The sequence below is a fragment of the Columba livia genome, chromosome 10 (genome assembly GCF_036013475.1).
Source record: "Columba livia isolate bColLiv1 breed racing homer chromosome 10, bColLiv1.pat.W.v2, whole genome shotgun sequence".
Classification (NCBI taxonomy): domain Eukaryota; kingdom Metazoa; phylum Chordata; class Aves; order Columbiformes; family Columbidae; genus Columba; species Columba livia.
Genome location: NC_088611.1, coordinates 18,198,182 through 18,224,584, shown reverse-complemented (window position 1 = coordinate 18,224,584; position 26,403 = coordinate 18,198,182). Strand labels below are relative to the sequence as shown.

General features: G+C 45.6%; 1 protein-coding gene and 1 long non-coding RNA gene across 3 annotated transcripts; one reads left to right on the top strand and one right to left on the bottom strand.

The window, feature by feature from the left end:
* Positions 1-837: 837 nt before the first annotated feature.
* On the bottom strand, positions 838-26,403 carry IHO1 (interactor of HORMAD1 1). Its single transcript, XM_065074678.1, has 10 exons — positions 25,947-26,403; positions 24,941-25,025; positions 24,694-24,834; positions 22,773-22,936; positions 15,138-15,297; positions 13,394-13,551; positions 11,502-11,550; positions 10,748-10,835; positions 3,656-3,759; positions 838-3,266 (listed from the first exon to the last, which is right to left on the bottom strand). The coding sequence occupies exons 4-10, from the start codon at positions 22,826-22,828 to the stop codon at positions 1,947-1,949; spliced, it is 1,935 nt and encodes a 644-aa protein (XP_064930750.1). The 5' UTR covers positions 22,829-22,936; positions 24,694-24,834; positions 24,941-25,025; positions 25,947-26,403; the 3' UTR covers positions 838-1,946.
* Positions 3,340-7,168, top strand: LOC110362698 (uncharacterized). 2 transcript variants are annotated; one of them, XR_002420277.2, is made up of 2 exons: positions 3,340-4,295; positions 6,438-7,168. It is a non-coding gene; the product is annotated as an uncharacterized LOC110362698 (long non-coding RNA). The 2 variants fall into 2 exon arrangements; XR_010474943.1 differs by lacking the exon at positions 3,340-4,295 and adding an exon at positions 4,820-5,172.

Sequence of the window (26,403 nt, the reverse complement as noted above, 5' to 3'; positions counted from 1 at the left end):
CTGGCAGGATGCACACGCTTCCATTTTTGTCCAGAAAGGAGTCGCCATCGTCACAGCCATAGTGGGACAAGTATTCTTGTTGGCAGCAAAAACCACAGAGGAGACCCCACGAGGGAAGAGGTGTGGGGCCAGGCCGTGGGGGCCAGGGTGGCAGCCAGGGTTCCCCCTGCTTCCCTGGGGAGGTGTCTGGCATGGGGGGAAGCACCGCTGGCTGCCCTTGCACCTCCTTTCTCCAGGGATTTGGTTTTGTGCCAGTGCGTGTGCTGGTGGGGGCCACGGGGGTCCCTGGGGCAGCCCTGTGTTGCACCCCATGGCGTGGTTGCTCCATCCTGGGGATGTCGGGCAGCCAGGGCTTGCACAGACACCTCCAGAGGTCCCTCCAAGCTCAGCCATGCGCTGCCGAGCCGGCGGCACAGCCAGGGTGAGCGGCCAGGCCGGGGGCAGTGGGGCTGTGAGTGTCCCCACCGAGCCCAAAATGCGGGGGTGGCGAGCCCCATGGAGCAGGCTGTGCCCAGCAGACGGTGCTGGGATTACTGGGGATGCTGGTACAGGAGGGGAACAAATGGCTGCTGCTGCTGACAGCCGGCCCCTCCGCTGAGCTGGGGGTCTGAGACTCTGGGGGGTCCCCACACCCATCCCCACCGCCTTCTCCTTCCTGATTAATGTTAGACTGGAAGGGCGGAGGTTTCCTTCTTTAAACATCAGAGAGGAGCTGAAAAAAAACTAATCCTCCCAGTTGCACAATCCAGGGAGTTGAACAGCTAAAGAGCAGCCGCCTGCTCACCCGCTGCAACAGGATCTCGCCTCTCTCAAAAAAACAGTACAATGACATTGGACTTTGCTGAAAACACAATGAGTTTATTAAAGCCAGGAAAAAGGGATCCCAGTCTTCCCCCTTGGGTGGACAATGCTGGACTGGTTGGATTGTTGGCAATCAACTTGCTTTCTCAACGCTGAAATGCTTCTTTTGCCAGTAACAGATGAAAAATGAAATGTGATGCAAATAGGTGAAGCAGTGGGAGCTGCCAGGCACAGCTGGGTACCCTGAAATGAGTGGCTCTGTGGAACCGGGGCTGCGCAGCGACCTTGCTGCTGTGTCCGCCAGGCTGGGTGAGCAGCCTGGTCCTTCCTGGCTTGGAAATTTTGGAGTGACTCCCCAGTAGAGAGGTGCAGGTTCCAAAAGGACAAGAACTATCCCTCAGTGACTTCACCTGCTGAATGTGACCATCATGTATTTTGGCTTCTGTTTGAGAACCACTGCCCTTGAAAACTGTATGTTGGAGAATTCTCTTGATTTGTTAAGAGATACATGAGACAAATAAGAGAAAAACAAAATAATTTTCTGAAACCGGAGAACCTGAGATGCTGGGTTATAGCTTTCCTTAGCTAAACCTCTCCCTGTCCAAAGCTCACAAACAAGTCCCGAGACACATCTGAACCATATTGAAATCAGCTACAACAACACTCCCGCTGCCTAGGGAGCCAAAAACCTGAACTTTTAGACATAAAAACCAACATAGAAACTACAGCTGAGAAACAGAGTAAAGCCTCTGGCCACAGAGATATTGTTACATCTATGCAGTGGAAAAGTTTCAAGTAAATCTCAGTGCTAAATGTGCTTTAGCTGTGCCCTGCCAGCCCTTTCCAGCCCGGGGAATGTCTCAGCAGACTCCACAGCTGATTCTCTGCTGTGGAAACACAACTAGAGCCTCCAGCATCTCTTCTGGGAGGCAAAGCAACACAGCTCCCATCAGCTTTCCACGCTGGGGAGAGCTTCCCTCAGATCCCACCGTGTCCCTTATGACGTATCGAGGTGGGCGATAACACTTTCGAGCACCCAGGTGCGAGCCTTGTCTCTGACCAAGCAGGTAACACATCTAGAGGAATAAACTGTGACTGAGCTGGCCAAGCCTGTGCTGACTACCCCGAACACAAAACAAACCCCCTCAGTCGGAATAATCACTGTCAAAAACTAAAGAGCAACAGGCCGTGTTCTGCTGAGCCAGCGTGTTGCCAGGATGTGGTTCCTCGGAGGTTGCAGGACTGCGGAGAGTGAAGCAGCTCACCTGGCTTTCGCCTGTCGTGCTACGCAGGGTAAATATATTCTCCTGGGGAGAAGAATCCCAGAAATTCCTTTTTAGACTGGAAACATTTGCTCTTTTTTTAATTTCCAAACTTTTCTTTCTTTTTTCTGCAAGTTGTTGCAGGCTTTTATTGGAGCGTGGCACTGGTGGGAAGTTCTTCGTAAGCCTCGGCTGAGCACTGCTGAGGATCTGCGGATTGGGAGCTGCAAAACCCGGGTTAGAGCTTCCCAAAGTGGTAGCAACCATGTATCTGGGAAAGCAATTTTTTCTGGAGCTTTCCAGCTCAATAATCCCGTTTGCCTTCCTTTGCTTCAGCCCGTCAGCACATCGAGAGAGCTCGCCTTTTCTCATAGCGTGACACGTTTTCTTCCCCATCATCACTTTATTCCAGGGGATCCTTCCCGGCCACTGTTTTGCTTTGTTCCCTACAGCTGCATTCTCCACCTCACAGTCTGTGGACAGGTTATTGTTTCTTTGGCCCAGCGTATCTTTTGGTGCGGAAAGGTGACAAACTTGAGGCTGCCTCTGTTGTGGCAGCATCACGGCGTCAAACCCTCGAGTGCCTCTCCTGACCGCCTTCCTCAGCGGGGTTGGGAGAGGCAGCTCCTGTGGTACAGGACAGCATTTCTTCTGGCTTCCTCCCAAAATGTGACTGTTAGAGCAGCACACACAAGGGTGATTAGCACAGCTCTGTGTTTCCAAACTGTCTTTCTCCTCCTGCAAAGAGGTGTTTTCTCTGTTGCATATGGCTGCAGTGGTGGGGCTGGCTTTCCCTCCTGAAGGCGTGTTCAGGTCACCCCCAGGTTTGCCATCCCTGGTGACCTGGTTCCCCACGGGGGACTGTCCCTGCTGCTCCCCCGCTGTCACGCAGTGGGGCTGAGACCAGCCCCGGGAGCTGCAAATCCCCCAGCCTCGGCAGCACGGCCAGTGCACGTCCTCCTCACCCCGAACACCATCCCAGCACGGGCCGGGCGAGGTCTGGGAGGAGTTATCTGCCGTGTGTGGGGCAGATCTGGCACTAGAAATGAAGGTGTGCAGCTCAGCTAAGGCGTTAGGGACCTTCAGGAACCCTTGTTCTTCACACAGCTTCAGGTGTTGATCTCTCAGCTGAGCTGGCAGCGATTCCAGACTCTCCTTCAGCAGCTGGATGCTGGATTTCAGATCCAAAATCTCTGCATCTTTCTGGGGAAAGACCAAGCAGAGGAGAAGCAGTAACCAGCACATTAAAAGGTGCGATAATAGTATTCAAATGAGAAACTTTTAGGTACTGTGTGTCAGTTAGACCCCTTAAGTTTGGTATGGACCCAAAGATCAGCGGTTTGTATCTCCCTTTGGAGAAACCAGACCTGTCCATGAGGTCTCTGACAGTTCATTCTTTTGTTTCTGACATCCACCAGTTCTTTTTTTCACCTCTCTTTTATTTTTTTCTTCCTTCCCTCGTCATTATAACAGGAGCAGTCTACTTTATAATACACTGTTCGAAGGCAATTTAATATTCAGTTAATATTTTGAAAAAGCGGGAGAAAATTCAGAACGAGGATTTGGAATAAAAGATTAATTTCTGCACTTACGGCTGCAAGTCTCCTCTCCATTTCCAGCAGCGCCTGCTCCATTTGGCTTTTATCTGTCAGAGCTTTCAGCGTCGAGTCACAGTGACTTTGAAGAGCATCTTGCACTGAACAGGGAAATCAATAAAAAACACATTTGGTCTTTCATTTGTAAATGTGAATAAAGCACTATCAATACTATTGCTAGTTCCTCCATGGCTTGGCATGAAATACTTCACTGTGCTGTGCAACCACAGTGATTCACCCGCTGAGATCTCCCCGAGCCCGAAGCGATGAACAATAGGGGAGATGTTTAATGCAAAGCACTTGAAAATTATAAGATGCTTCGTATAGGGCCAACCTCATTTGCTGTGCGCGATTAATATGGCAGCTGGAAATGAAAGGGCTACAAAAAGCTGCAAAGCTTGGTTCAATGCAAGGAAAGCTGAGGGTTCTGGAGCTGCACAACAGGCACGGTCAGGGGAGAGGAACCCAAAATATCTGACCCATGGCAGTGTAACTGACCCTCTTCTGTCACCAGGTTCTGTCACCAGGAGCTTGAATGTGTGATGGGAAGAACAGTGTTGCTGATAACAGGCAGGAGATGCAAGAGGTTCATGGCTAAGAAGTGCAACCAGGGACCAGATGACAGAAAATGCTGGAGGTGGGTAACCGAAGGAAATCTGCCTGAAGGGACAGCGGGAAATTGTGAAGGATTGTGCAAAGAATTATGATTCCCAGCTGCTGGGCACAGGAAGGGCTTTGGGTCAGAAATCACTGAACCAGGCGGCTGTGCACAGTGTGGAAGGCAGTGGGGGTCCCAGCAGTGTCCTGTGGGGGCACGGACCCTCTGGAAGGGCTTTATATTGAAGAGAGATGCTCTTGGCTTCTGTCAGTTTTGTTGAAAGACTGATAAAAAATAAGAATTTTGTTATATGATTGGACAATAATGAACACTCCCCATGCAGCTGTTGTCATTCTTACAGGCACCACTGCTGTGCCTAAAGCACTACAGCACAGGAACAGTCTGCAGAGATGAAAAATCCTTAGCAATCTTATGGAAGTTTTCCTTTAAAGTCCTAAATTAGGATCCAGAGGAAGAGCTGTTCGCTAAACACGCCCGGTCTTTGCTGTGAACAGCGCAGGAAGGTGTGTACAGGTGGTGTGGCTGGGGTGGGACGCTGGCAGGTCAGGACGAAACAGGATGCAAAGTGCTCCTGCTAAAACAAAGCACTGACGAGCCAACGGGCCGGGATAAGTGCAGCTCTGGAGTCCTGGACTAGCACTGCCTGCCTGAGAAGAGTCAGAATACAGCCTGTGTTCTGACAAGTGGCTACAAGAGCTCTGCAATTTATTAATCCTCTTCTGCTACAGCCCCAATGTGTTTGATTGACTTTGGTGTCAGAGGAGCTGAGAGCTCGGCTGAAGCTGTTCCTGCCCGCAGAGCATTTATCTCAGCACCTCTCGCCCACAGAGCGCTCGGGATCTCTCCTCCTCCTGCCCAGCTATTCTCATTAAGCTTACGGGACTTAATCATCTTGGTGAGCTCTGCTCTTCTGTCAAACTCTGGGTGGAATTGGTCAAAGAGTTAAAAACTATTAGGGAGAGGCGGGCAGAAAGTATAGGCTTTGTTTCTGTAAAAACCAGGGATGTTTTAAAAAGGTACATTTGGGAAGAAAGGCAAGAAAGCTGAGCAATTATGGGCTTACTGGTTTGTTCGTATATTGTGCAAGGTTTTAGAATAGACCTTAAGGGAAAGAGCACTCAAAGACACGGAGGGAAATGGAATAAAATGGAACAAGATTTTATAAAAGGCAGATTGTGCCTCACTAATGTAACATGCCAGGATAAGCCAGGTGACTTCTTAGTCAAAGGCAGCGCAGTGGCCTTTATGTAGATTCAAACAAAGCTTTTCAGTGGAAGTTGTCATGTAATATGACAAAAAAAAAAAGCTGAGAAAAATTACGTGGATTGCCTCAATTAAAGGGAAAACATCAGCTCCTGAGAGGGGAGGCGTGAGGGGACAAGGCGGCTCTGGAAAGTCCTCAAGACCTACTCAAAATCTGCCGTAGTCTCCTGGGTGCAAAAGCCAGTGGGCATTTAGGTGATGAGCAGGTGACATGAAGACGCAAACGGCAGCACCAGGGGCTACAGGTGACAGGGCGTGCGGTGTGTGGCCGTGCGCAGGCTCGGCCGATGGCACCGCTGTGCACCCCGGCGGGGCTGGGAGCCCATGCGCGGTCCCAGCCCTCCACATGCAATGAAAAACTAGAGATTGAACTGGGACACGTGTGGAGAAAAGCTACAAGATAATTAAGTACTTAGGTGATAATCGCCTCTTAGGAGCTCAAAAGCATTTGGCTTATTCAGCCACGCAAAGCAGAGGTGTCTGGTGGGACGGGGCTGGAGGTGCTGCGCAGGTACAGGCCAAGAGGAACCCCTGCGCCAGGATGTATTTTTATCTTTGCCTTCCTCCGAAGGAATAATGCTTTGGCACAGCACGTACTGCTGTCGTCTGGGAGAAGGAACCCTGCGGTTGCCTTGTCCATGCGTCTTCCTCGAGTTAAACCACCTCCCAGATCCAGGCTCGGGGGGAATTTCTCCATTTTTTAGAGTGCCCATCACCACCAGGCTTTGCCTTGTTCTCTGTCGGAGCGTGGCCGATTTCTGAGGATTACCTGCATGTATTTCAACTCATAAGCTCTACTGTTGCAGGCAATTTGATTGTCCCTGCTCTCTCACTGCCATTTTTCAGCTTTTAGTCATTTGCTCTGACAGATTTAGACCTTTTTTGTTATTTTTACAGATCACTGGAGGAAAGCTGTGGCTCGCAGAATGGCTTTGTGACAGCGGAGTGAACGTTTGAGTGGCCCTTTCAGACTTTGCATCCGCCTGGTTAGACCCAAGGGCTACCTGCAATCTGAGAGTAGGTTTCTGGGGAGCCTGCCAGCCCCTCCTTGGCCTGCAAGCCCATAAAGAGGAGGAGACAGCAGTGACCAAAGGAGAAAACTCCTTTCGCATCACTTCATCACTTTCCATCTCCACATAGCGAGCACACAGCATCAGCAAACTTAGCTCAGCTTGCTGCTCTTCCCCAAGTGCTTAATTTTAGTTCAGAATTATTTTTAAAACTTTGTGATTTCCCTAGTCTGTCTGTGCTTCTACAACATGGTATCCTCGGCCTAAAAATAGCCCCACATCCACTGGGCTTGTGATCTGCACATACGTTTGACTCAGCACAGCGTGCTGCAGGCAAGCAACCGACAGCCAGCCTTTGGAACACATTTAATTTGCATGTGTAGGAGTATTCTGCAGGAAAAAAACCCTCAGTACAGAGGAGGGGCACTCGCCTTCCCTCTCTGGCTTCCATACCAGAGAAGTGTTCAAACTTGTCAAACACTATTAAAGAAAATAAAAATGAACCTTAATCTAGACTTAAAAGAATAGGCATTGAGACGGCCAAACCAGATCACATCAAGGACTCTGTGTCAAATTTCTTATCTTTGAAAATGATCAAGAACAGCTGCTTCAGAGAAAGTTTTCTTCAAATAAACCCCACAGCATATAGTTATTGAATAACTTTATCATAGAGGGAAAATCTTTTGTTGGTTAATGAGTGGCTTATGCAGATTCATGCCTTTCCTAAAGTGTTTTACTCTAAACATAACAGTTTTTTACAACCTGGAGCATCGCTGTGTTTTGATTTGCTGTTTTCTTTGGGTGCTGGTGGTTTACGTTAATAACATAAGGAATGTGAAATCTGGCATGAGACGAAAGGCTGCAGGACCTCGGGGCAGGTCTGCCGCCCTACGCTGCAGAGGCTTCCCCGCAAATCAGCCTGCGCCTGGGTGCAGCTGTGCTCCCAACAGCTGGAAAACACAGCCTGAGCAGCCCAGGGAGGGAGCGTCAGCTTCCCAGCCCAGCGATAATAAACGGCAACTGCTTCTGATGCTTATCGATCATCATCTGTGTAACGCCTCCTGAGATTGGCACTGACAGCGCGGAGGCTTTAAATAACACTTTGGAGGGAGGCTGGTTCCCCCGCGCCCGGGTTCTGCAGGAGAAATAAGAGGTGGTGTAAACCTGGAGAGACAGGAGCGGGCAGAGAGCTGTGGAGCTCAAGAGAGTGCTGCCTGTTCTCCATGGGCCAGCGTGAGGGACGTTTGGGCTGTCACGGCATTGAGAGGTGTCAGTATTCACCAAGACAACCACACACACCCTCAGAATCTGTGCCCAAGTGTTTTGGAGTCCGGTTAAGTCCCTCATCTCGACGGCTTTCATCACCAGTCGCTGCACAGCGAATGAGCAGCTGCATGGGAAAGACATTCCCTTTATTGGTTTTCATCCACACAGAACATAAGGGAGTCTGGACTGGGTGTCCCAGTCTGGACCCTACTGGTCAGGGTAAAAAAAGCTCAAATCTCACCGTTAAAAACACAGCAAAATCTCTTAGAAACCATGCCAGCAGCTACTGGGGCTTGAAATCTCAATGCAGGTCATGTTTGAAAACTGCACACTGGGCACTGGATTTTGTCAGAGAATTGCATCAGCTCAAACCTCTGTAAGGGACACGTTTTGCATTATTTTGTCACCTTTGCCGGCAGGAGTGTCAGAAGCTTTGCCTGTGGTTTGCTGGCTGGGAACACACTTCTCATTTGCAATGAAGTCAAGGTGGTGCGGAGGATATGGATGTTATGAGTTGTCACAGCTGGAACTAGCAGATACCAGCAAAGCAAAGCAGTTCAGAGAGGGCCGAGCTGTGAAAATCGGGATTTGTATTGAAAAAAATAGAAACTTTTGATGGAAGTGTGGGTAGATAAATGAAAATGGGAAAAATACAAAAATGTAATGAGTTAAAGGACCTGAAATTGGAAGGAGAGACCAAATGATGAGTGGGCAAGTCAACAAGAGAAACTCTATATATAAGGTGCAAGAATTGAGGACGCAAGGGCCGCTTGCTGGTTTACATCCCTGTGCAGAGCACACTGAGACGTGAGCAAGGACCAGAGCAGCTCATGCAAATGTGATCTCATCTCCAGTGCCAGACACAGCTCCATCCACTGTGTGCAAGCACATACGGACAAACACTCCAAAGAGAATATTTTTTTATCTTACTGCATAGAGCTTGCCAGCCCAACAGCATTTGGAAATATATTTTTGAAAAATATTTTCTGTTTTGTTCTCGCCTAGTGGCTATGCAGACTGTGCCAAATGTGCTGTAAATGAGGCCTGTGGTATTCCTTACGTGCTTTTAATGAAGACAGACTTGATTTTCACCTTTTCTTGCCATTCAGAGCTCTTTGAATGTCGTGGCGTAGTACTTCTCTCTTTGAAGAGAGCACCTTCACCTCCTGCATTCCTACATGTGAAATCCTGCACTGCCAATGATTTAACATGTCTCTGCCGTGTCACACATCCCAAACTACTGTATCATCAACCACTGGCATTCAGTGCTTTATCAGCTCTTAATTTAGCTCTTTATCACCTGAGTTTAGGAATTTCATACCAGTTTTTCAAGGAAATTGCCTCAATTGGGATCTTTTCAAGGCACTAGTGCAAGAATTTATTTAGTGGGAACTTAAATATCCATCACTGTGATACCAGTCAAATGGCAGTGTTTATCAGCAATTAAGCAGTGACAGATGAACCTCCCAGAAATATAAAAAGAACAACATTGTGGAGTGTGTGATGATTTTCATTATATAGTCGACATTCTGCAGCATGATACATTACGGAAAGTGCCAATTTTTCTTTTCAATTGCTTTGAAACTCTAGCAGCAGGTACCTCTGGGAGGTTTCTCATTTCATTCAAGGCACATTTGTTTGAAATGGGTATGTAGAAGAAACAGGACAGCTGAGCAAATGGTATGGAATGAAGAAGGGGAATCGTGAACAATAGATTTGATTTGCAGTGCCATGACAACCATTTCTGTGCAAGAGGTATACGAAATTGGGCAAAGTTCTGCTGCAGAGCAGACAAGTTGAGGCACTGAAGTAATTAGGAGATGGGCAAACGCATAAAAGGAAGATTGTGCTGGCCAAAGCAGACAGATTCTTGCCTATGTTAAGGTCCCACCAAGCGCACTTGCCAAGCACAGCAAGGGAGTGTTCTTAGTATAACAAGCTTGGTATTTCCAACGTACAGGCTGTCACAGCCTGGAGCAGAATGCACCACACTCCACTCTTCTTGCCTGAGAGAGCGGTGTTGACTTACAGGGTATCTGCCAAAGCTGTGCTTTGTGGGAGCCTCATTTTACCGTGCAGTAAATATTATAGTGCTTTTGTGAAGGTTTGCTACGTTGAGCTCGCACGGTGTAACTCACTTCACATGACTTCCATGTGTTGAAGTTGGCCTCTCGTTCTTGCACAGAGCAGGGCAAGCACAGAGCAGAGTCCTGACAGGGTGTTGATAAAAAATAATGCCAGCATTAAAAATTAATGCGCTCCCAAGGGCTCAGATCTAAGTCAAATCAGAAGCAATTTCTCTGAAGCACTTTCCCTCAGTAAAGGCTGCTGTGACTAGCCACTTTAGAGATGAAGCTGTTCAAAAGTACTCTATGTTATTGGCTTTTTTGGGAGGTCACCTTTTTACCATGGCAGTAGTGCGCTTCATTATGTGCTTCCTACTTCAGAAACTACCAGTACTAGTTTTGCTCATATCTAATATATAATCACTTCAAGCATAGAGAAGAGATGGAAGACTTCAAACTAACACATGAAAAATTGAGAAGGCCCTAAAACCTGAAACTGGATACTCAAGATATAAATATCTAGGTTATTTTTACTGCATATTCCATTAGTGCTCCAGATAGTCTAAAAATGACCGTAGTCCAGGCAGAACACGAAAACATAGGGGTGCGTTTATCTATGCGTGTGTCGCATGTAACCATGCAACATCTAAGTTCTTTGACACAGTGTAAGAGAGGAAAGGAGAACAGACCACAGTAGGAATGGAAAAAATTGACAAGTCTGTGCTACGGGTGAGTCTTATTTGTTCTTCTCCCTTACGAAGAGCAGCACAACTTGCTCGGGTCACCCCAGCTTGGAGACAACACGCTGACATTCGGCAGTTTGACTGTGCCCTCTGCTGTTAACAGAAACACGGAAAGGACTCACATGTCTTGGAAATGGTCTCTAGGTGAACTAAAATGGTTTTGTTTCTCGAATCGAACATTTCTCCAAACTTGTCCAAGCATGCTTGCAGCTGCAAAAACAAAGGTAAATGAGAAAATTAGTATGTTGTCTTTTCTTTGCTTGCAAAAACACAGCCCCAAATACCACAGAACAAGGACTGCAACTCATGGCACGGAACAGCCTGAAAATGGTTATTTATCTGTCGCTTGAAAGAGTTTGTCCAGCTGTTGGTTGTAGCCCCAAAGGAGATCTGGAATGGCTCAAAAGGCTCATGAAACGTTGCAGAAGTGCTAACAGATTTTGAAATAGAGATACTGATCTGCAAAAAAAAAGCATTAATGATATTAATAAAATTAATTATAAAAGTGTTAAGGGGCAGGCCTTTACCTTCAGACGGTAAGACCACACTGACTTATTCCTGAGAGTAGATTACTTCCTTCAAGCAGAAGGAAAAAACCTTGATATTTGCAGACAGCCATTACAGCCTCTTCTTGCTGCTGAGACCCAGAGAAATTCCACTGCTGACTCTAAGGCAAGGCCCTAAAGACCTTGACCCTCAGTACAGGCCACGAAGACAATAGTATATGCAATTAAAAAATTGACAATTGTTGGTTTAAAGTATGAATGCTCAAGACAAACAATATAATAATTCAGATATCAGCGCAGTAAATTAGAGAAGGTGATTGTTCTGTAGCATTTTTTTATTATTCTGCACTCTGAATTTGAATTAACTTACCCCTTGAAGCTTGTCTTTGACATTGGAAATAAAGGTGCTTAAAACCTCACTAAAATGAAGAAAAACAAGCATGGTATAAGCTACTGAAGCAGCCAGAAATTGAAAAGATCACAGTAAACATGAGACACTGCGAGGCACAGATTAGTGCGTAATGTAAGCATGGAAACCTGCTTACTTCAGGGGGCATAACCCTCTGAAGTCACCTTGTTTTAAGAAATCATGGATTCTGCTATGTAGAGTAAGAAAAATAAATATATATACACATATACAATGTATCATATATATGAAATTATTATTTTCTTTAACTCTCCCACTTTTGGCCTGGTGTTTGTGCCTCTCTTGACAGTTTCGGTTGGCATTTACACAACTGTCCACATTTGCTGGGCTGTCACCACGGCGCTCTCTGCTCCACAAGGACCTGGCCTTGGCGGAGGTGACGTGCCAGTTGCTGGGACACGGGGGTATTGTCTGTGCACTGAAATAACTGTGGGGAAAATATGGGAAAAGCTTCAGCATCAACAAAGCCCAAGCCAGGAAGAACAAATACTGCAAATCCTTTTCTCCCGAGATTGCGCTTGTGGCTTCTGTTATCCATCCTTTTAAACTGAGTGAGACTATCAAGAACTGGGATATATTCACAATTAATCTATCAACCCCAAACGCACAGACGGTTGCTAAGCACAGCGGTAACCTATTTCCTCTCTGAAGATGTGGGTAATTTAAAATCAATCATTTAGGGATGCAAATTGCGACAACCAAAAAGGTGGAGGCCAGGTAGAGTCTGGTTACCAGAACTAAGCAGGGCTTCTGAAATCTTGCTAACCTCATGGAAAGGAAGATATTCATTTTATTAGTCAAACTTGCGGGAGGCTACGAACTGATAAGTTATACGTTTATCTTTGTAAAGATAATACCAGTATTCTATAAAAAGACTACTGATCTGGGAGTGAGTCTGAAGTGTAGGAAGGAACGTAATTAATTTAAAGACAAAATAAAGGATAATGAAGAGTTTTGCCTGAACATTCAAAACTATTTGTTCATTTCTCATAATTCACTTACAAAAATCCTCCTCTGATGGGCACTAGAGAATCAAATTTTGCCTTATCAGAAGCATAGTGCCCATTGCAAAAGAGAAAGAGGTACGTGGGCTGATTTGATCAAAGGCTTTTAACAAAAATGCATTTCTCTTTGGATGTCACATTAAAAAATGTACAGAGCTAAGAATTATTTATAGGTGCGCTGGGGAGTCTTCCATCTTTCATTTTTGAGCTTGAAACTCTTAGCGTGTTCCGTAAAGTCCTTTAGGACCCACACATACATTTAATTTGTAATATCTGACAAAAAGCAGTTGCAAATTACATTATTAAATTACACTCATCTGTTACCAAAAAACCCACAAAATATAAAAATTGGGTATACAACTAAAATTCCAGAGGAATGTGCAGATTTATATCGTTGTTATCAACGTTGCATCTTCCACTGCACACAGGTATGCCTGGCAATCTCCTCATCTGAGACCGTACTCAGGGCCCCTTTGATCAGTCCCAACACAGGTTACAAAATTTTGAGAAATACAGGTTTTTGCAGAGAATCAACATAGAAAAAAACCCCAAACCTGCTGATTAGATAAAGAAGGACAAAGGTAAATTCAGGTTAGAGTTTTGTTGTTCCTTGTGGCTTATAGCTCAGTGTGTTACATAAATCACATTGCAAATAAACCCAATTCTCTTATCCTGTGACTCTTTCTGATCAGAGATTATTTTAAACCTGAAAAAATACTTTTCTTGGAGAAATATGCAGCTCTGTCATGTATAACTTTTAAGAGGGGAAGAAGGAACTACAGGGAGTGAAAACCACTAGCATGAAAAGAATTTCAGTGGATGTCTACATACCGATCATATTTGTCCTTTATTTTGTTCCTATTCACTTCAAAATTTTCCAAGACACTTTTCACTCTTCCTGCACCAAAATTAAGCGAACCTTTTTCTTTTGGCTCTTCATCAAATAACTGTGGTTTTGTCTGGTATTTGGTAAAAATACTGGGCTCGCTCTGTTGCACAAAAGAAAGAAACATGTTGAAGTATAAAAATAACCAGAACATTAATTAGCAAAAAACATTTGTGCACCAAGTGCTTTGCGGACTGAGATCACAGTGATTGGACGTGACAGATTAGATCGGGCGAGGAGATTAAGAATTCCGTGAGATTACGGCTCACTCAGTGTGCCTAGTTAGACTGACTCCCCATGGAGCTGAGATCCAGCCCTAATTCCTCCAGACTCAGGCTTGTCTCTCATCTTAGAGGATTTTCTCTTGGTTATGACCATCAGGTGTGCCTGATACAGGTTTTTTTCCTGTATGCTCAACACAGAGACTAAAAATGAATTCCATTGTTCTGGAACTGTGGAAAAGTTAAAGCTGTCAGTGGGAGCTCCCAGTACCGGAATCTAAAGAAAATCCTGTTGAATTTCCTGGTGGATGACATCATTTTGTTGCCAACTGGCAACATCACCAGACTGCAGATGAGTCTTTTTACATGCTTCAATATGCATTTCAGAACAATAAATATAATGTTAATATGGAAGCTGTAAAGACCTTCTTCATTCTACAAACTTCCCAGACACTGTGTGACCAAAATGGAAATGCCTTTTCCTTAAAACAAAAGAAATGCAAATTCCATTACATTTTCTTCTTTCATCGTGAGGAGTGAATTTCCTTCTTTGTGTCTGATGAAAAGCTGTTGCAATCAATGGGTAAAATCCTCTGCAAAATGCAGAGGACAGCAGGCAGGATCTGGAGCTGAAGGACAGCCTAGGGCCACGGAGCTGGCACCGCTGGTCTTTCCTAATCTTTGCTCTCAGGCGTGTTTATTCATATCTGACTGTATCTGTTAGCGGTGCAGGAACTATTTTAGTGAGGCTGGTAACATCAGAAACCACGTGCTGTAGGAGAAATATTTCAAGTGCAGAAGTTTTTCATCCAAAATCATTCAAGCATCTGCGATAGCAACGATACAGCAAGGTAATTTTCAGTCAATGGAAGTGAATACTGAAAACCTCTGTCATCCTTTCTAATGATGAGAAACATGGCATTTTTCTAAAAGATGCAATATTCTACCTTAGCTGGGTGGTCTAAAGGCTTGAGAAAAAAAATTGTATTATTTTAGTAGTCAAAATAATGTGATTAAAGGAAATAATTCCTATCTCAATAATAATTTATACAAACCTGTTATAAATACTAGGTTTTCAGTCAACCAGGCTGCTACTTTGTCTAGTCACAGTAAATATGTATGTGTATCAAGAAGACAACTCGATTTCAGCAGTTACTAACATTTCCAAATGTTACCCTGTTTCCCCAAAATTAAGACAGGGTCTTATATTAGTTTTTGCTGCAGAATTTATTACTTTTTTACATGTATAACTGCCTGGACACTATTTAAATTGACTTTTAAAATGAACTGTAACTAGGGATTATTTTTGGAGTGGGGCTTATATTTTGAGCATCCTCAAAAATCCTGACAAATCATGCTAGGGCTTATTTTCGGGGTAGGTCTTATTTTCAGGGAAAGAGGGTACCACCCGATTGCGGCATTCTCCCTTAAGTTCGGATGGTGTCTCGTGACCGAGAGCGAGACTCACGTCCTGGGAGTTGTGTTGTCCCAACTGGGTGCCCAGCTCCAGCGGCGCCGCTGCCGACTGCACGTTCTCCGGGCAGAACTGGGAGCCGAAGAGCAGCTGAGAATCGCTCAGGCTGGAGTAGTCGCTGTGAGAGCTGCTCCGCATGGAAAGCTTGTTAGGCCTGGAATGGGGCAGAGCGGGTTGTGAGTGAGCCTTGAGGAATTAAAAAGCCAGAGAGAATGGCTGATGTGACCTGCTGGAACTGTTCATGCATACAATGAGAGGAAATGGCCTCAAATTGCACCAGGGGAGGTTTAGATTGGATATTAGGAAAAAATTTTCCCGGGAAAGGGTTGTCAGGCATTGGAACAGGCTGCCCAGGGCGGTGGTGGAGTCACCATCCCTGGAGGGGATGAACAGACGCGGAGATGAGGTTCTCAGGGACATGGGTTAGTGCCAGGGGTGGGTTAACGGTTGGACTTGATGATCCTGAGGGTCTCTTCCAATGAAAATGATTCTATGGCCCAGGCCAACATGTTCATTTTCACTCTCCACTTGGATAGTACCACCGTTCCTATAACTGCGGAGTGTTTAACAGCGTGGTTTTGTTAGGCAAAGCCAACTGGCTGATCTTAAACTGCCGCAGCACGGCCACTCTGCATTCCCCTTGCAGGGGTAAAGGTGTTTCTCCAGCAAGTCCTGCAGACACAAGGCCAAACCCAGGACTGGCCACCTCACCAACCTCACCCTGCCTGCCCAGTCAGTCTGTCCTAGTTTAAGGGAAACCTTGGGTTTTGCTCCTAACCAGTGCCGGGTCTCTCCCTTTGCACTGCTCTGGCTAATAATTTCTGCTGTAACTCAGATGCTGCTCAGTTTAATTGGAAGAGAGTAAACCTTTCAGACTGACAGTTGATATTTCTTGGGCATTTATTCTCCAGGTACCTTAAGTCTGACATGTTGGAACGACAAATAATTAGGCAGCATATGGCTGGACAAATTGATCTGAATTGTTAGATATGTTCCAAACATAATAACCTGCTACTCAAAAGTTCTGTTCTTTCTCTGAGCATCGCCCAAATAAACCTTTTCCAGCTCGCCTTGACTTTGTGTTGTGTTGCTCTGTTTCTACTCCTTTTCAGACAGAGCTTCCACTGCATTATGGATGGGATCGTGGCACGGTACCAGTTTCCCTTGGCCAAGGGTGTCCCTGCACAGCTGCACCGCTTCTCATTCTGTCAGACACTGGCTTGGGTGTTTTTCTAGCAAAGATACAGACCTGTTGCATTTTTCACATGATCAATATTCCATTGTTCCACGTCCACAAGGGCTGATGGAGTGCTTAGGCTAGGTTCAAATGTAAAAAAAGTTGTGCCAGGTTTATACTCTTAGTTTTTTCTGGGTTTTAAGCTAATAAAATGGAGAGATGCTGCCTTTGGAACTGGGAATTACAGACCAAAATTAATGAAAAAGACTCAGGGTTTTCCTTTAACATCAAATCATATAAGCAAATGAGAAGGAACAGGAGAATAATTTATGAGTATAACAAAAGACAATCACCCCAAGATTTATTAGTAGTGACGTGTTCAGTTAATCTCCAGTTTTGGAAGGAGCCCAAACATCACATACACAACAGGGAGGGGATTTAGCAGCAGTACTTGAACTGCTCAGTCTCCCTCTTCATTATATAGTGGTGTCAGTGACAATATCGTATTAATACTTTTGGCTTTGAGCTCACCAAGTACACTGATCTGCAGGCAAAAATAGATGCAGTATGGGTTTCTGGATTCTCAAAAAGCCTGATAAATCTGTCTGAATTCAAAACTTCTCCCTTGATCTGTCTCTGAAAAATATCTGAATACAACTTTTACTAGCACAGCTTCTTGTTTCCATCTCAGCGTAAGCATTGTAAAGAAAAATAAATGTTCTTTATCTACAGGCAGCATGTCAGGCAGAGATGTGAGCACTGGGATGCATGATGTTGCACCCCACACGGGCAGGGCCCCTGCTTGCAATGTGAGTGTCACGTCTCCTGCACCAGTTCTCTAAATCCTCCTGTCTTCTAGAAAAAAAAAGAGCACCCTCTTGGCTTAAGGAAGGGTTTTTATAATCCCTAAGTGCTTTCCTGTCCTGTCAAACCCCTTTGAAAGTGTCTGGTACAACTGGTGAATGCCACATCCCACAACCTGCTCATTTTCTCAGTCCCTTCTCATTTCTTAATGCCCGAAGTACAAGATTCCTATAACAAAGAGTTTTATGACTTGTATTTTGATGAGTACTGAGCTGAGAGGACTTTATGAGCCAAGTGACTTTCTGGGCTCATTCTGCACTGACATTATGACCAAAGGCAGCTGTTGGCTGCCCTGGAGCCTAATCTGTCTGTTTTAAGTCCATTGCCTCAGTGGTTGGTTTAGGAATGATGACACTTCTGCAAATTAGGGGGGAAAGAGAAAACAGGTGTCTCTTTTGAATACACTCATCCCTCCTAAGCAATGCATTTCTTTCTCCCTTGCTTAACTCTTCTGGTAATTAATTTACTAACAAGACCACCTGGGCAAGATATGAGCTTGGCCACATTTGGGCCAGGCCTGTCCCTGATGGGGAGATCAGACCCGTGATCAGATCCATGATCAGGCAACCACAGCTCTTCTAACCAGCTGCCCATTCCCTTCAGGATGCCTGAGCTACAGGGATGCACGCTCTGTCCTAAATATAAACCCTTCCTTATAAACAGCGAGGAAACATCCCAGATATTTAATCCCAGTCAGAGGTCCCTCCTAGGTGATGCAATAGTTTACCTCAGGAGAACTTTTAGCATTCTGCTAGCATGAGCCATTCCCCGAGTGGTTCATACACTCATGCCCACAGTGTTCCTGTGGTGTTCGCACCAGCACGTGTGTCCAAAGCAAAACCAGCTTTCGATATGCAAGACAAATGCCGTCGCAAGTTCTTGCCAGCTAAAAGAAGTGCTAAATCATCCTCTGTTGGCTGATGGAACAGTTTATTTTTCCCACCTAACTTTATGCAAGGTATTGCAATACTGACAACTCCAATCCCTTCTGTAATATGAGTGTGATCTGAAAAATCTGCAGCCCTCTGCATATCTGGGGAGTCAGTTCTTCGCAGGCTCAGTTTCTCTCTCATCAGTGGGAATTCCGCCCCACAGAAGTTACCTCTTTTGAGACCCTCCTTCATTTTTCTAAGCTCCAATTTCCACTTTCAAATATTTTAGCACAACCATATGCAAATGTTCACCTTTCATTCCAAGGTTCTGCTTTGCCCCCAAACAGCTCTCGGATAAAACAACCCAAGGGAAACACGGCATGCAATAAATACCCTCTTCTTGTGTTTCCTGGGTGTTTTTAGGGCATTGACAAGCTAAAGATTCATAACAATAAATTAGTATAGGCCTTATCAGTCTTTTTTTTACATTGGTAAAGTTTGCTGTTTGGATGCATCCTCTTGTGCCAGCGCCAAGGTTTAAGAGTCAGTCGGAAAAGCAAACCGAGCCTTCTACAATTTGCAAAATAACATTTGCCCGTGGTGCTGCTGTAAGTGATTTTTTCTGGTTTCGTCATCCGCACTGAACCTGTGCCAACATCCCTCTCCTTCCCAGGCACTGTGGGTGAAGCTCACTTACGCCTTCCTGACACATCTCTCCACAGTGCGGTAAAGCTTCTTTCCCAAAGAAGAGATCTTTTGCTCCTGGTAGTGATCTTGAGTAGGATCAGTGCGAGAAAGTTCCTCTTCTCCCAATTCCCCATCAGAAAATCTCCCAGCCCTTTCTGCTCCTCCTCACTTAGTGACCAGGGCTGCATCACGACAAATCCAGCTGAAATTCTGAGAGCTGCCATTCACCTGTTCTTCCTCACGGCTTTAGTCTGTATCTATAGGAACTATCTCTAGCTCTGCTACGCTGCTCTTGCCGTCACTATTTGCTGCCTGCTGACGCGTTCAGCAAATGAGCAAGGATCAGCGCTGGCTTTGGGAGCAGAGCAACTTCAGCATCCAGGCGCCTGGAGGAGTTTATATCACAGAGTTTTAGCTGCTATTGCCACTTCCAGCCATTTGCCATCTCTTCACTGGGAACAGCCACAGCATAAAATTATTATTCTGATTTCTGTCCTCTGGAACGGCACGACCTGCTTGCCGCAATCATTTGTGCCATATCCTAAAAGGAATTTCTACAAAACAGATTTTGGCACCGGTCCTAATGCATTAACCACAATGAAATCCCTCTCAGTTATTCAGCTCAAACACTGCCCCCAGTCTCCACGTTCCAGTCTCAAAGTCCTTCTGGTTTTGTTTTAAACCCTCAAGGTCATTTTTACTTTCTATGAGCTACTCTATTATTCATTCGGCTGTGATTCAATACTGCCCAGACATTCCTCACCTTGGAAACCATGTCAGCCCTTTGTCCTGAGCCGGTTGCAGGGGCTTGTAGGGTCTTTTCCTCAGCAGGAGATTGGGATTTCCATGGAGCAGCCTTATTTACTTACAGAAAATACATCACTGGCCATATTAAGAATTAGACATCTGAAGACAGGGGTTTTTGCCCCCCCCAACTGAAACCATGTTCCAGCCTGTACTTACAGCCCTGGTTTCTCACTCTTCCAAAGCTCTGGATTTTTACAGCTGCTCTCCTGGTCTTTGTGCTGGAGGTCTCCTTCATTTTCTGCTTATTCCGGGACCTTAAGATGACTTCAAGATATGTGGCTTTGCTCCATGGGATGGAATTTCATAGGATAATGGATTGAGTGAGGATGTTAAATTTGCAAGATTTTTCTCAGCAGCAGAAATAAGCCACAGAGGGTAGTGGCACAAGTCGGCCTTAACTGACAGCATCCCTTCTGAATGCCTCTTTAATATTTTCATCATATATTGGCCTTACACACTCTCTGCCAGCCTTTCTGCTTCTGAAGTCTTTGGAAGTAGGTATATTAATAGCTTTTATGCCTTTAGCAAGTTACAGCTTTTCTCATGGAACAAGAAAATTCTTGTAACTTCAATTTAAAATCATAATATATTGGTTTCTATTTTCCTATTTTTTATTTTCTTTCATTTCTTGAAGGAAGCAGCTGTCTTTACCACGTCAGTCTGGTACGGGTCCTTCTCATGTCTGCTCTGATAGCTGGTACGCATTTGTTCTGAGCTTTAACGTGAGGTCTTAACTAATCTCTATGCCTCAGGCAACCCTTCTGGTTGTCCAGTTTAATTTCTTTTTAACAAGCTTCCTTCTTACTACGTCAGTGTCTCTTTTTGAAATTTAACAGCAGTTGATGTTTTTTGCTTCTGTTGCTCATGCAGAGATGCTGACTCCAGTTCCCCACTGTTCCTTTCACGGTAGCACTAAGAGAACAATAAATACCTTGAACACGGGTCCTGTGCCCAGCTCAGGACCCAGGCGAGACGTGTCTCTTCCCTGGGGAGTTTCCTGGCCCAGGCAGGTATTTATGGTGCGTCTGAAAATGCTCTTGCAGCATCACGCCCCAGTGACGCTTACCCAGTCGATAAAAGGCTGATTGAAGCATCGCTGCTTTTGCGGCTGCTGTTCTCACATCCCCTGTGATCTTTCTTCGCCTGCCCCTCTGGCTGGGCAGGCGGCAGCGCTGCTCCAACGCGGCACTTCCCCTAATTGACTCTGGCATTTCAATCCACAGAAATTGCCTCGTTTGTCAATACGCTTAAATTGAGTCCAAGTTTTCTCCACTGTATAGCTGTCATTCTATCCGTGTGATCCTCTCCCACCTTCTTAAATAATTGGCACCCTGATATTACAGTATCCAACTAAATAATTTGCCTTCTCCTGTGTTTCTAGGATCTCTGTTATGTCAATATCCATACACAAAACGAGGAAAAACAGGGACTTTGGTTCCCCCACCCTATTTCTCAGGCTGCTGGCGGTTATGAAGATGCATGGGTGTGTATGACAGACAGATGATAACAAATAAAACCCAGAGCAACCTTGGGCTTCTGCAGAACCGCTGCCATGAGGATATTGTGTCACTGGAGCTCCACATTTCTCAGAGACCTGGTGGCAGCTGCTCTCAGAAGTAACACCCTGACTCAAACTTGCGAAGAACTCGCAGCGTGATTCATACCCTGCCTAGATTATATATTGATTTATGTCTCATTTTTAGAGCTCCCTGAAAGACAGTGTTCCGGAGATTATGTAGAATACTCTGCTGTGGTGAGAAAGGGTTCTAGTAACAGAAGTGAGACAGGAAAAAGTAATCAACACCTCTCTTTAGAAAAAGTTAGTTCTCCTCCTGAGAACCTTCTCCTGCTTCTTAACTCCTAAAAAAATCCAGCTGTATTTTCAGCAACGTTTAGTGCCCTATTTGAACCCCATGAACTCACTTGCAAAAAATGTGGAATGCTGAGGAGTGGGTGTTTGGATCTTGTCTGTGTTTTCATCCTGTATTAATAAATGAGTTAAAAGGGAAGGCTTTGTAGCTGACAGGATACTTTGGAGGAGGAAGGAATTCAAGTGATCCCTTTCCAAACTGGCACCTGTACTTCTTCCTCTCTTTTCCTTCCCTGTTGCACGACTCCACAGAACGATTCATATATTAAAAAACTCTATATTATACATGTTTATATATAATCTAATATACTATATCTTTTAAAGGCATTCCCCTAAATTACCCCTTCTCAGTCTCTGACCAGAAAGTCAGTCACAGGTTTTCAAACTACTTAAAAGAAACTTATAGGGAAAAAAAAAAAAAAAGAGAGAGAAATCTACAGATACCACAAAGCCAATAGAATTATGCAATGCATATTTACAAAGACAAAATCATGACAGATATAAACATGTTTTTCCCCGAATTGTCTCCCCTTTGATCCCTGCATCTGTGCAAAACTCAATTAATTCATATCTATATGACAAGTATTTTTATAATGGGCAAGGAAACTACTATTATGTTTTCATTATCATCCATCATTGTGGTAACATCAGGACAAAGAAATAGTACCACTAAAACTGTGAATTTGAGCAACAGTTAGTTATGTAAGTGGGTTATTTAACTAACAGGCTCAGAGGACCAAATTCATCAATTAGCTTCTTCCGTGTTAAACAAGGGATAAATCTCACTGTCTTTTTTAGCCAAGTGATGCAAAAGGTGATACTCAGCTGTAAAAAATTCAGCCAGTCTTACATATTTGCTATCCAGATGTTTACATCCAATTAATATTTGTTGTTTTGCTACATATTGTAGATGTGGGGAGCTCTAACTGCTCGTTGGCTTCTGCTGGGAAAAAAAATTAAGCCACGCATATAAATGCAGCATCTGGAATAATTTTAGAGTTACATAATGTGTAACAATACTGCAAATCATGACTCATTTTATCTCTGCTCTGCACAAGGCAAAAGGGAACATTTAACTTATCTAATTAGCCACAGGACAGGGCTTCCCTGCACCAAACCCCAGATACACCAGCGAGCGGCTTTCGGGCGATGCTGGTTTTAAATTCCCAGCAATGGTGGATCTATCAGTGCCTGGCAGGCTGGGAGAAATGCAGGATTACAGAGTAGGCTAATTAACCACCACTAATTAACGATGGATCAATTTGAGATGTGTTTCACCCCATCACTATCAAGCACCCAGAGTGTTTCATTTTGTACACAATTTCCTCACAATCTTTCTTCCCCAAGCTCACCCGGCGGCTGTCGGCGTGCTCAGCATCTCTTTGATATTCCAGACGTTAAAATTCATCTTTTGTTCAGATCTGATGCCTTCGCTGGGAGTTGTCGGCCCTCACCGTGGCCTCGGAGTGCTGGGCCTCTGCTCCCGCCTCTCCTTCCCCATGGCGGCCATGCTGCCCTGCACAGACGGGGACAATGGAGAGAGACAATAAGCCCTGCTCGGGGGAAATGTCCCCCTGTGTCCCCTCGCTGTGGGGAGAACCTAAGGGGGGCACACGGCCCTGCAGGCCTGGAGCAGGCCCAGCTGACACGGCCGCCCCAGGGCTGGGTCTGGCGGCTCTTCATAGGGCCCACTGAGCCTGGGGCTTCCCTGGTTCTCACCTCAGGGACATGGATCCCAGGGTCAGCCCCACAGCCCAAATCTCCCCCCAAGCTCCCCCCAAGCTGCCCATCACAGGGCAGGGGGAGGAAGAGGAGGCTGCTCCCCCGGGAGCCCATTTATTATACTTCGTGTCCAGAGGCTGTGTGGTCTCTTGTGTAAATACCTCTCACTGAAATGCAGAATGATTTAATTTCATCCATTAGAAGTACGACAAAAATAACCCGTCATCTAAACACTCCCTAGAGAAAGATTCTCAAATATGGTTTTACGGGAATTTTTTCCTTGTTCTTCTGTGTCCTCCATCTTCAGGAATGGAAAATGGGCACACTTGCCTATTTTTTTTTTCCTCCTTTAATTCAAAACAATTTAAATAACAGATAAAATGTCCGGTTGCTGGTTCTGATGATACTCCATAAGCACTAAACCAGAAATAAGGTTGATATAAATTCACAGATCAATTAGGGGAACTACTCGTTCCCCTTTATGCTCTTTTGGCTTTAGTACTAAAGGCAACCTGGAGCTCAGAGGTGTTAAAATAACAGCTTTCTTGATGTAAGTATCTGGATTCCTACTCAAATCCCACAGTAATAAAGCTTTCACTTAAAAAAAAATAAATAAAATCTGGACTTTTAGCCATAAAAAGCTTATTGGAGTGACTTTGCTGCATTGTTTTTTCCTGTCACTACAGCATTAGTGCTCATATAAATAGCTCGGATTTATCACAGCAGCTCGTTACTTCTCAGCTGCATGACGAGCCTCTAACAGGTTGGTTTTTCTAGGACCAGGGGCTGGAAGGCAAACCTTCCTCCGGAGAGCTGTGCTGACGGGAACATTAGCGTTTATTGCGCTCGTTGAGTAAATAAAAGCCTTGTTCTGCTCCTGAACTGCCTACAGCTCCGTTGTACAACCTGGCACATGGTGCTGCTGCCAAGAGCCTTGCTGTGTGTCCAGGTCCTATACAGCCTTGCATCATAAATGGTGATTTTCCATCATTTTATTGCTCGTAATTGGAAAGTTGGCCCAGAACACCCTTCAGAAGAGACTGTAGAGCCCTGTATCCATTTACAGCACTTCCACTGCCCTTAGGAGAGGATTTTCTGGTGCTTTGCACACCGGTGATAAGGCTTGGCATGTTATTTTAGGTTATTATACAGAGCTATTCCTATTTCTGGTGTGGCTTGAGCTTTCTGGTTTGAGCATCTACCGAGTTTGTGGAATATGATACACGAGATTTTTGTATTTCCATCTCTCCTGACAAAGGAAAAAAATTCTATAAGGAAACATTTTTTTAATTATAGATTTGACAGCCACCTCCAGTTCCAGTCTCCCCATCCATAATGCACTCTGGGGAGATTAGCCACGTTGCCAGGCACTGGCTTGTAGCTCTCCTTATATCTGAAGTAACAGGCTGTGCTTCTAGCATTAGGGAGCATGGCCAGATACTTGAAGCCTTTCATTTAGTAAAAAATTAGCAGAATCTGCCAGGAGATAGCAATATATTTGGTACATCCCTCAACTTTTTTTCTTCATAGCGCGTTTCATTAGAAACTCACGGAAACTCTTTGGTTAATAATGTCAGTCTCCAAGAGTGGTCAGGATCGTCATCCCTTTGCCTGAAGATTTCTCCATACACTCCGAGATCTCCTTGGCCATCATCCTGGCTGTTCTCCCTTCATTCGGGTGGGATCCTGGTTCTGTGCCCAAAAGCAGAGAAAAAAATGAGCAATCCACACTTTTATGAGAGTTCACAGAACGGTTGGGGTTGGAAGGGACCTCTGGAGATCATCCAGTCCAACCCACCTGATAAAGCAGGTTCACCCAGAGCAGATCACACAGGGTCGTGTCCAGGTGGGTTTTGAATTTGGTAAGAGCTGTGCTGGGCACCCTGTCAGCAGCAGGGAAAGCAGCAATGTTGGCACTTGGGGATGTCAATTTGCTGGTGACTCAGTGTCTGATTTATCCTGTCCATGAGATGCTTCTGGGGGAAAAGCTTATTAACCAGGTGTGCATTTCCATGATTTAGGGCCCCTGTGACTAAAGTTTCGGTGAGAGTGAAGTTATTACGTGCCCCAGTGGCTTCTGGAAAGCACTGTCAGGCTGCGGGGAGGTACCCCAGCCTGTGGCAGCACATGGGGTCTGTCACCTCCCAGGACCCCAGGAGTGAAAACTCCACCAGGGCTGAGCACAGGTGAGGGAGCACTGTGAAAATGGGGCTGTGAAAACAAGGCGCTGCTGTGATATTCGTAGGAGAAGGCTGGAGCCACATCATGCTCAGAAGAGGGGGTCCCTCTGCCCAGCCCCTCCAGCACAGCACAATCCACTGAGCTTTTCCAGCTGCCATCTCAACCCCCCAGCTGCCGAGGTACAGCTCAATCACTGATTTGGGGCTGCCTGCTGATGCTGGCTCCAGCACAGTGGTGGTTTCTATGGCAACTTCAGAGGCAGATGCAGGGATGGATTCAGCCAAGGTACCGCCAGCCCAGGTATCCCAGGATATTCCTCCCAAAAGGCAGACAAATGGCCATGTGGTACGTTGGGACAGACCCCACGGTCACTGTGCCAGACAGGCAACAGAGGCGGTGGGCAAAGACACTGAAAACATATTGTGAATGCTCTTCTCTACGTAATTTCCAACTTTCCCCATGCCACGACACCCGCGGCAGACGGCACAGCCTGACCCAGCAGTGTGCCGGATGCTGCTGCGCTCTGCCAGGATTTGTTCTCCCATCTCCCCGGCCCTGCTACCTATCTGAGGATCACGCCAGATGTCTCCTCCAAAAGGTCAGGCATCACATTTGATATTTACCTGGACCTGTGAGATCCTCCTAGTGTCATATCATTAAAAGATCGAATCCCTTGCCTGCATTTGTCACCATCACTCTGTGCTGTGGGGCGCGTGACTCTGCATGGAACAGAGAACAGTGAGGCTCAGGCAAGCCCACAGCACCAAGTAATTGGGAAGTTACCCCCCACCAGTCTTTGCTGAATGTCACCCACAAACATCACCGGTACAGAGCTCACCTTCCCTTCCTGGTGCTGGTAAGTGGGAGATTATATGTTCCTGTCCAGGAGAGCGGAACACAGCCAGATCCAGCTCTCCCAGGCACCAGCCACCCTCCATCCTTTGAGACAAGGCTGTGGTGCTGGATGAACCCCAGCATTGTTAGGCATCTAATTTCTCAGCATCCTGGCAGCCCTCACCATTCCCTGCCCTCTCTTGCATCCCATCTCTTTCTGGCAAAGCCCCTCTCCTGCTGCTGCCT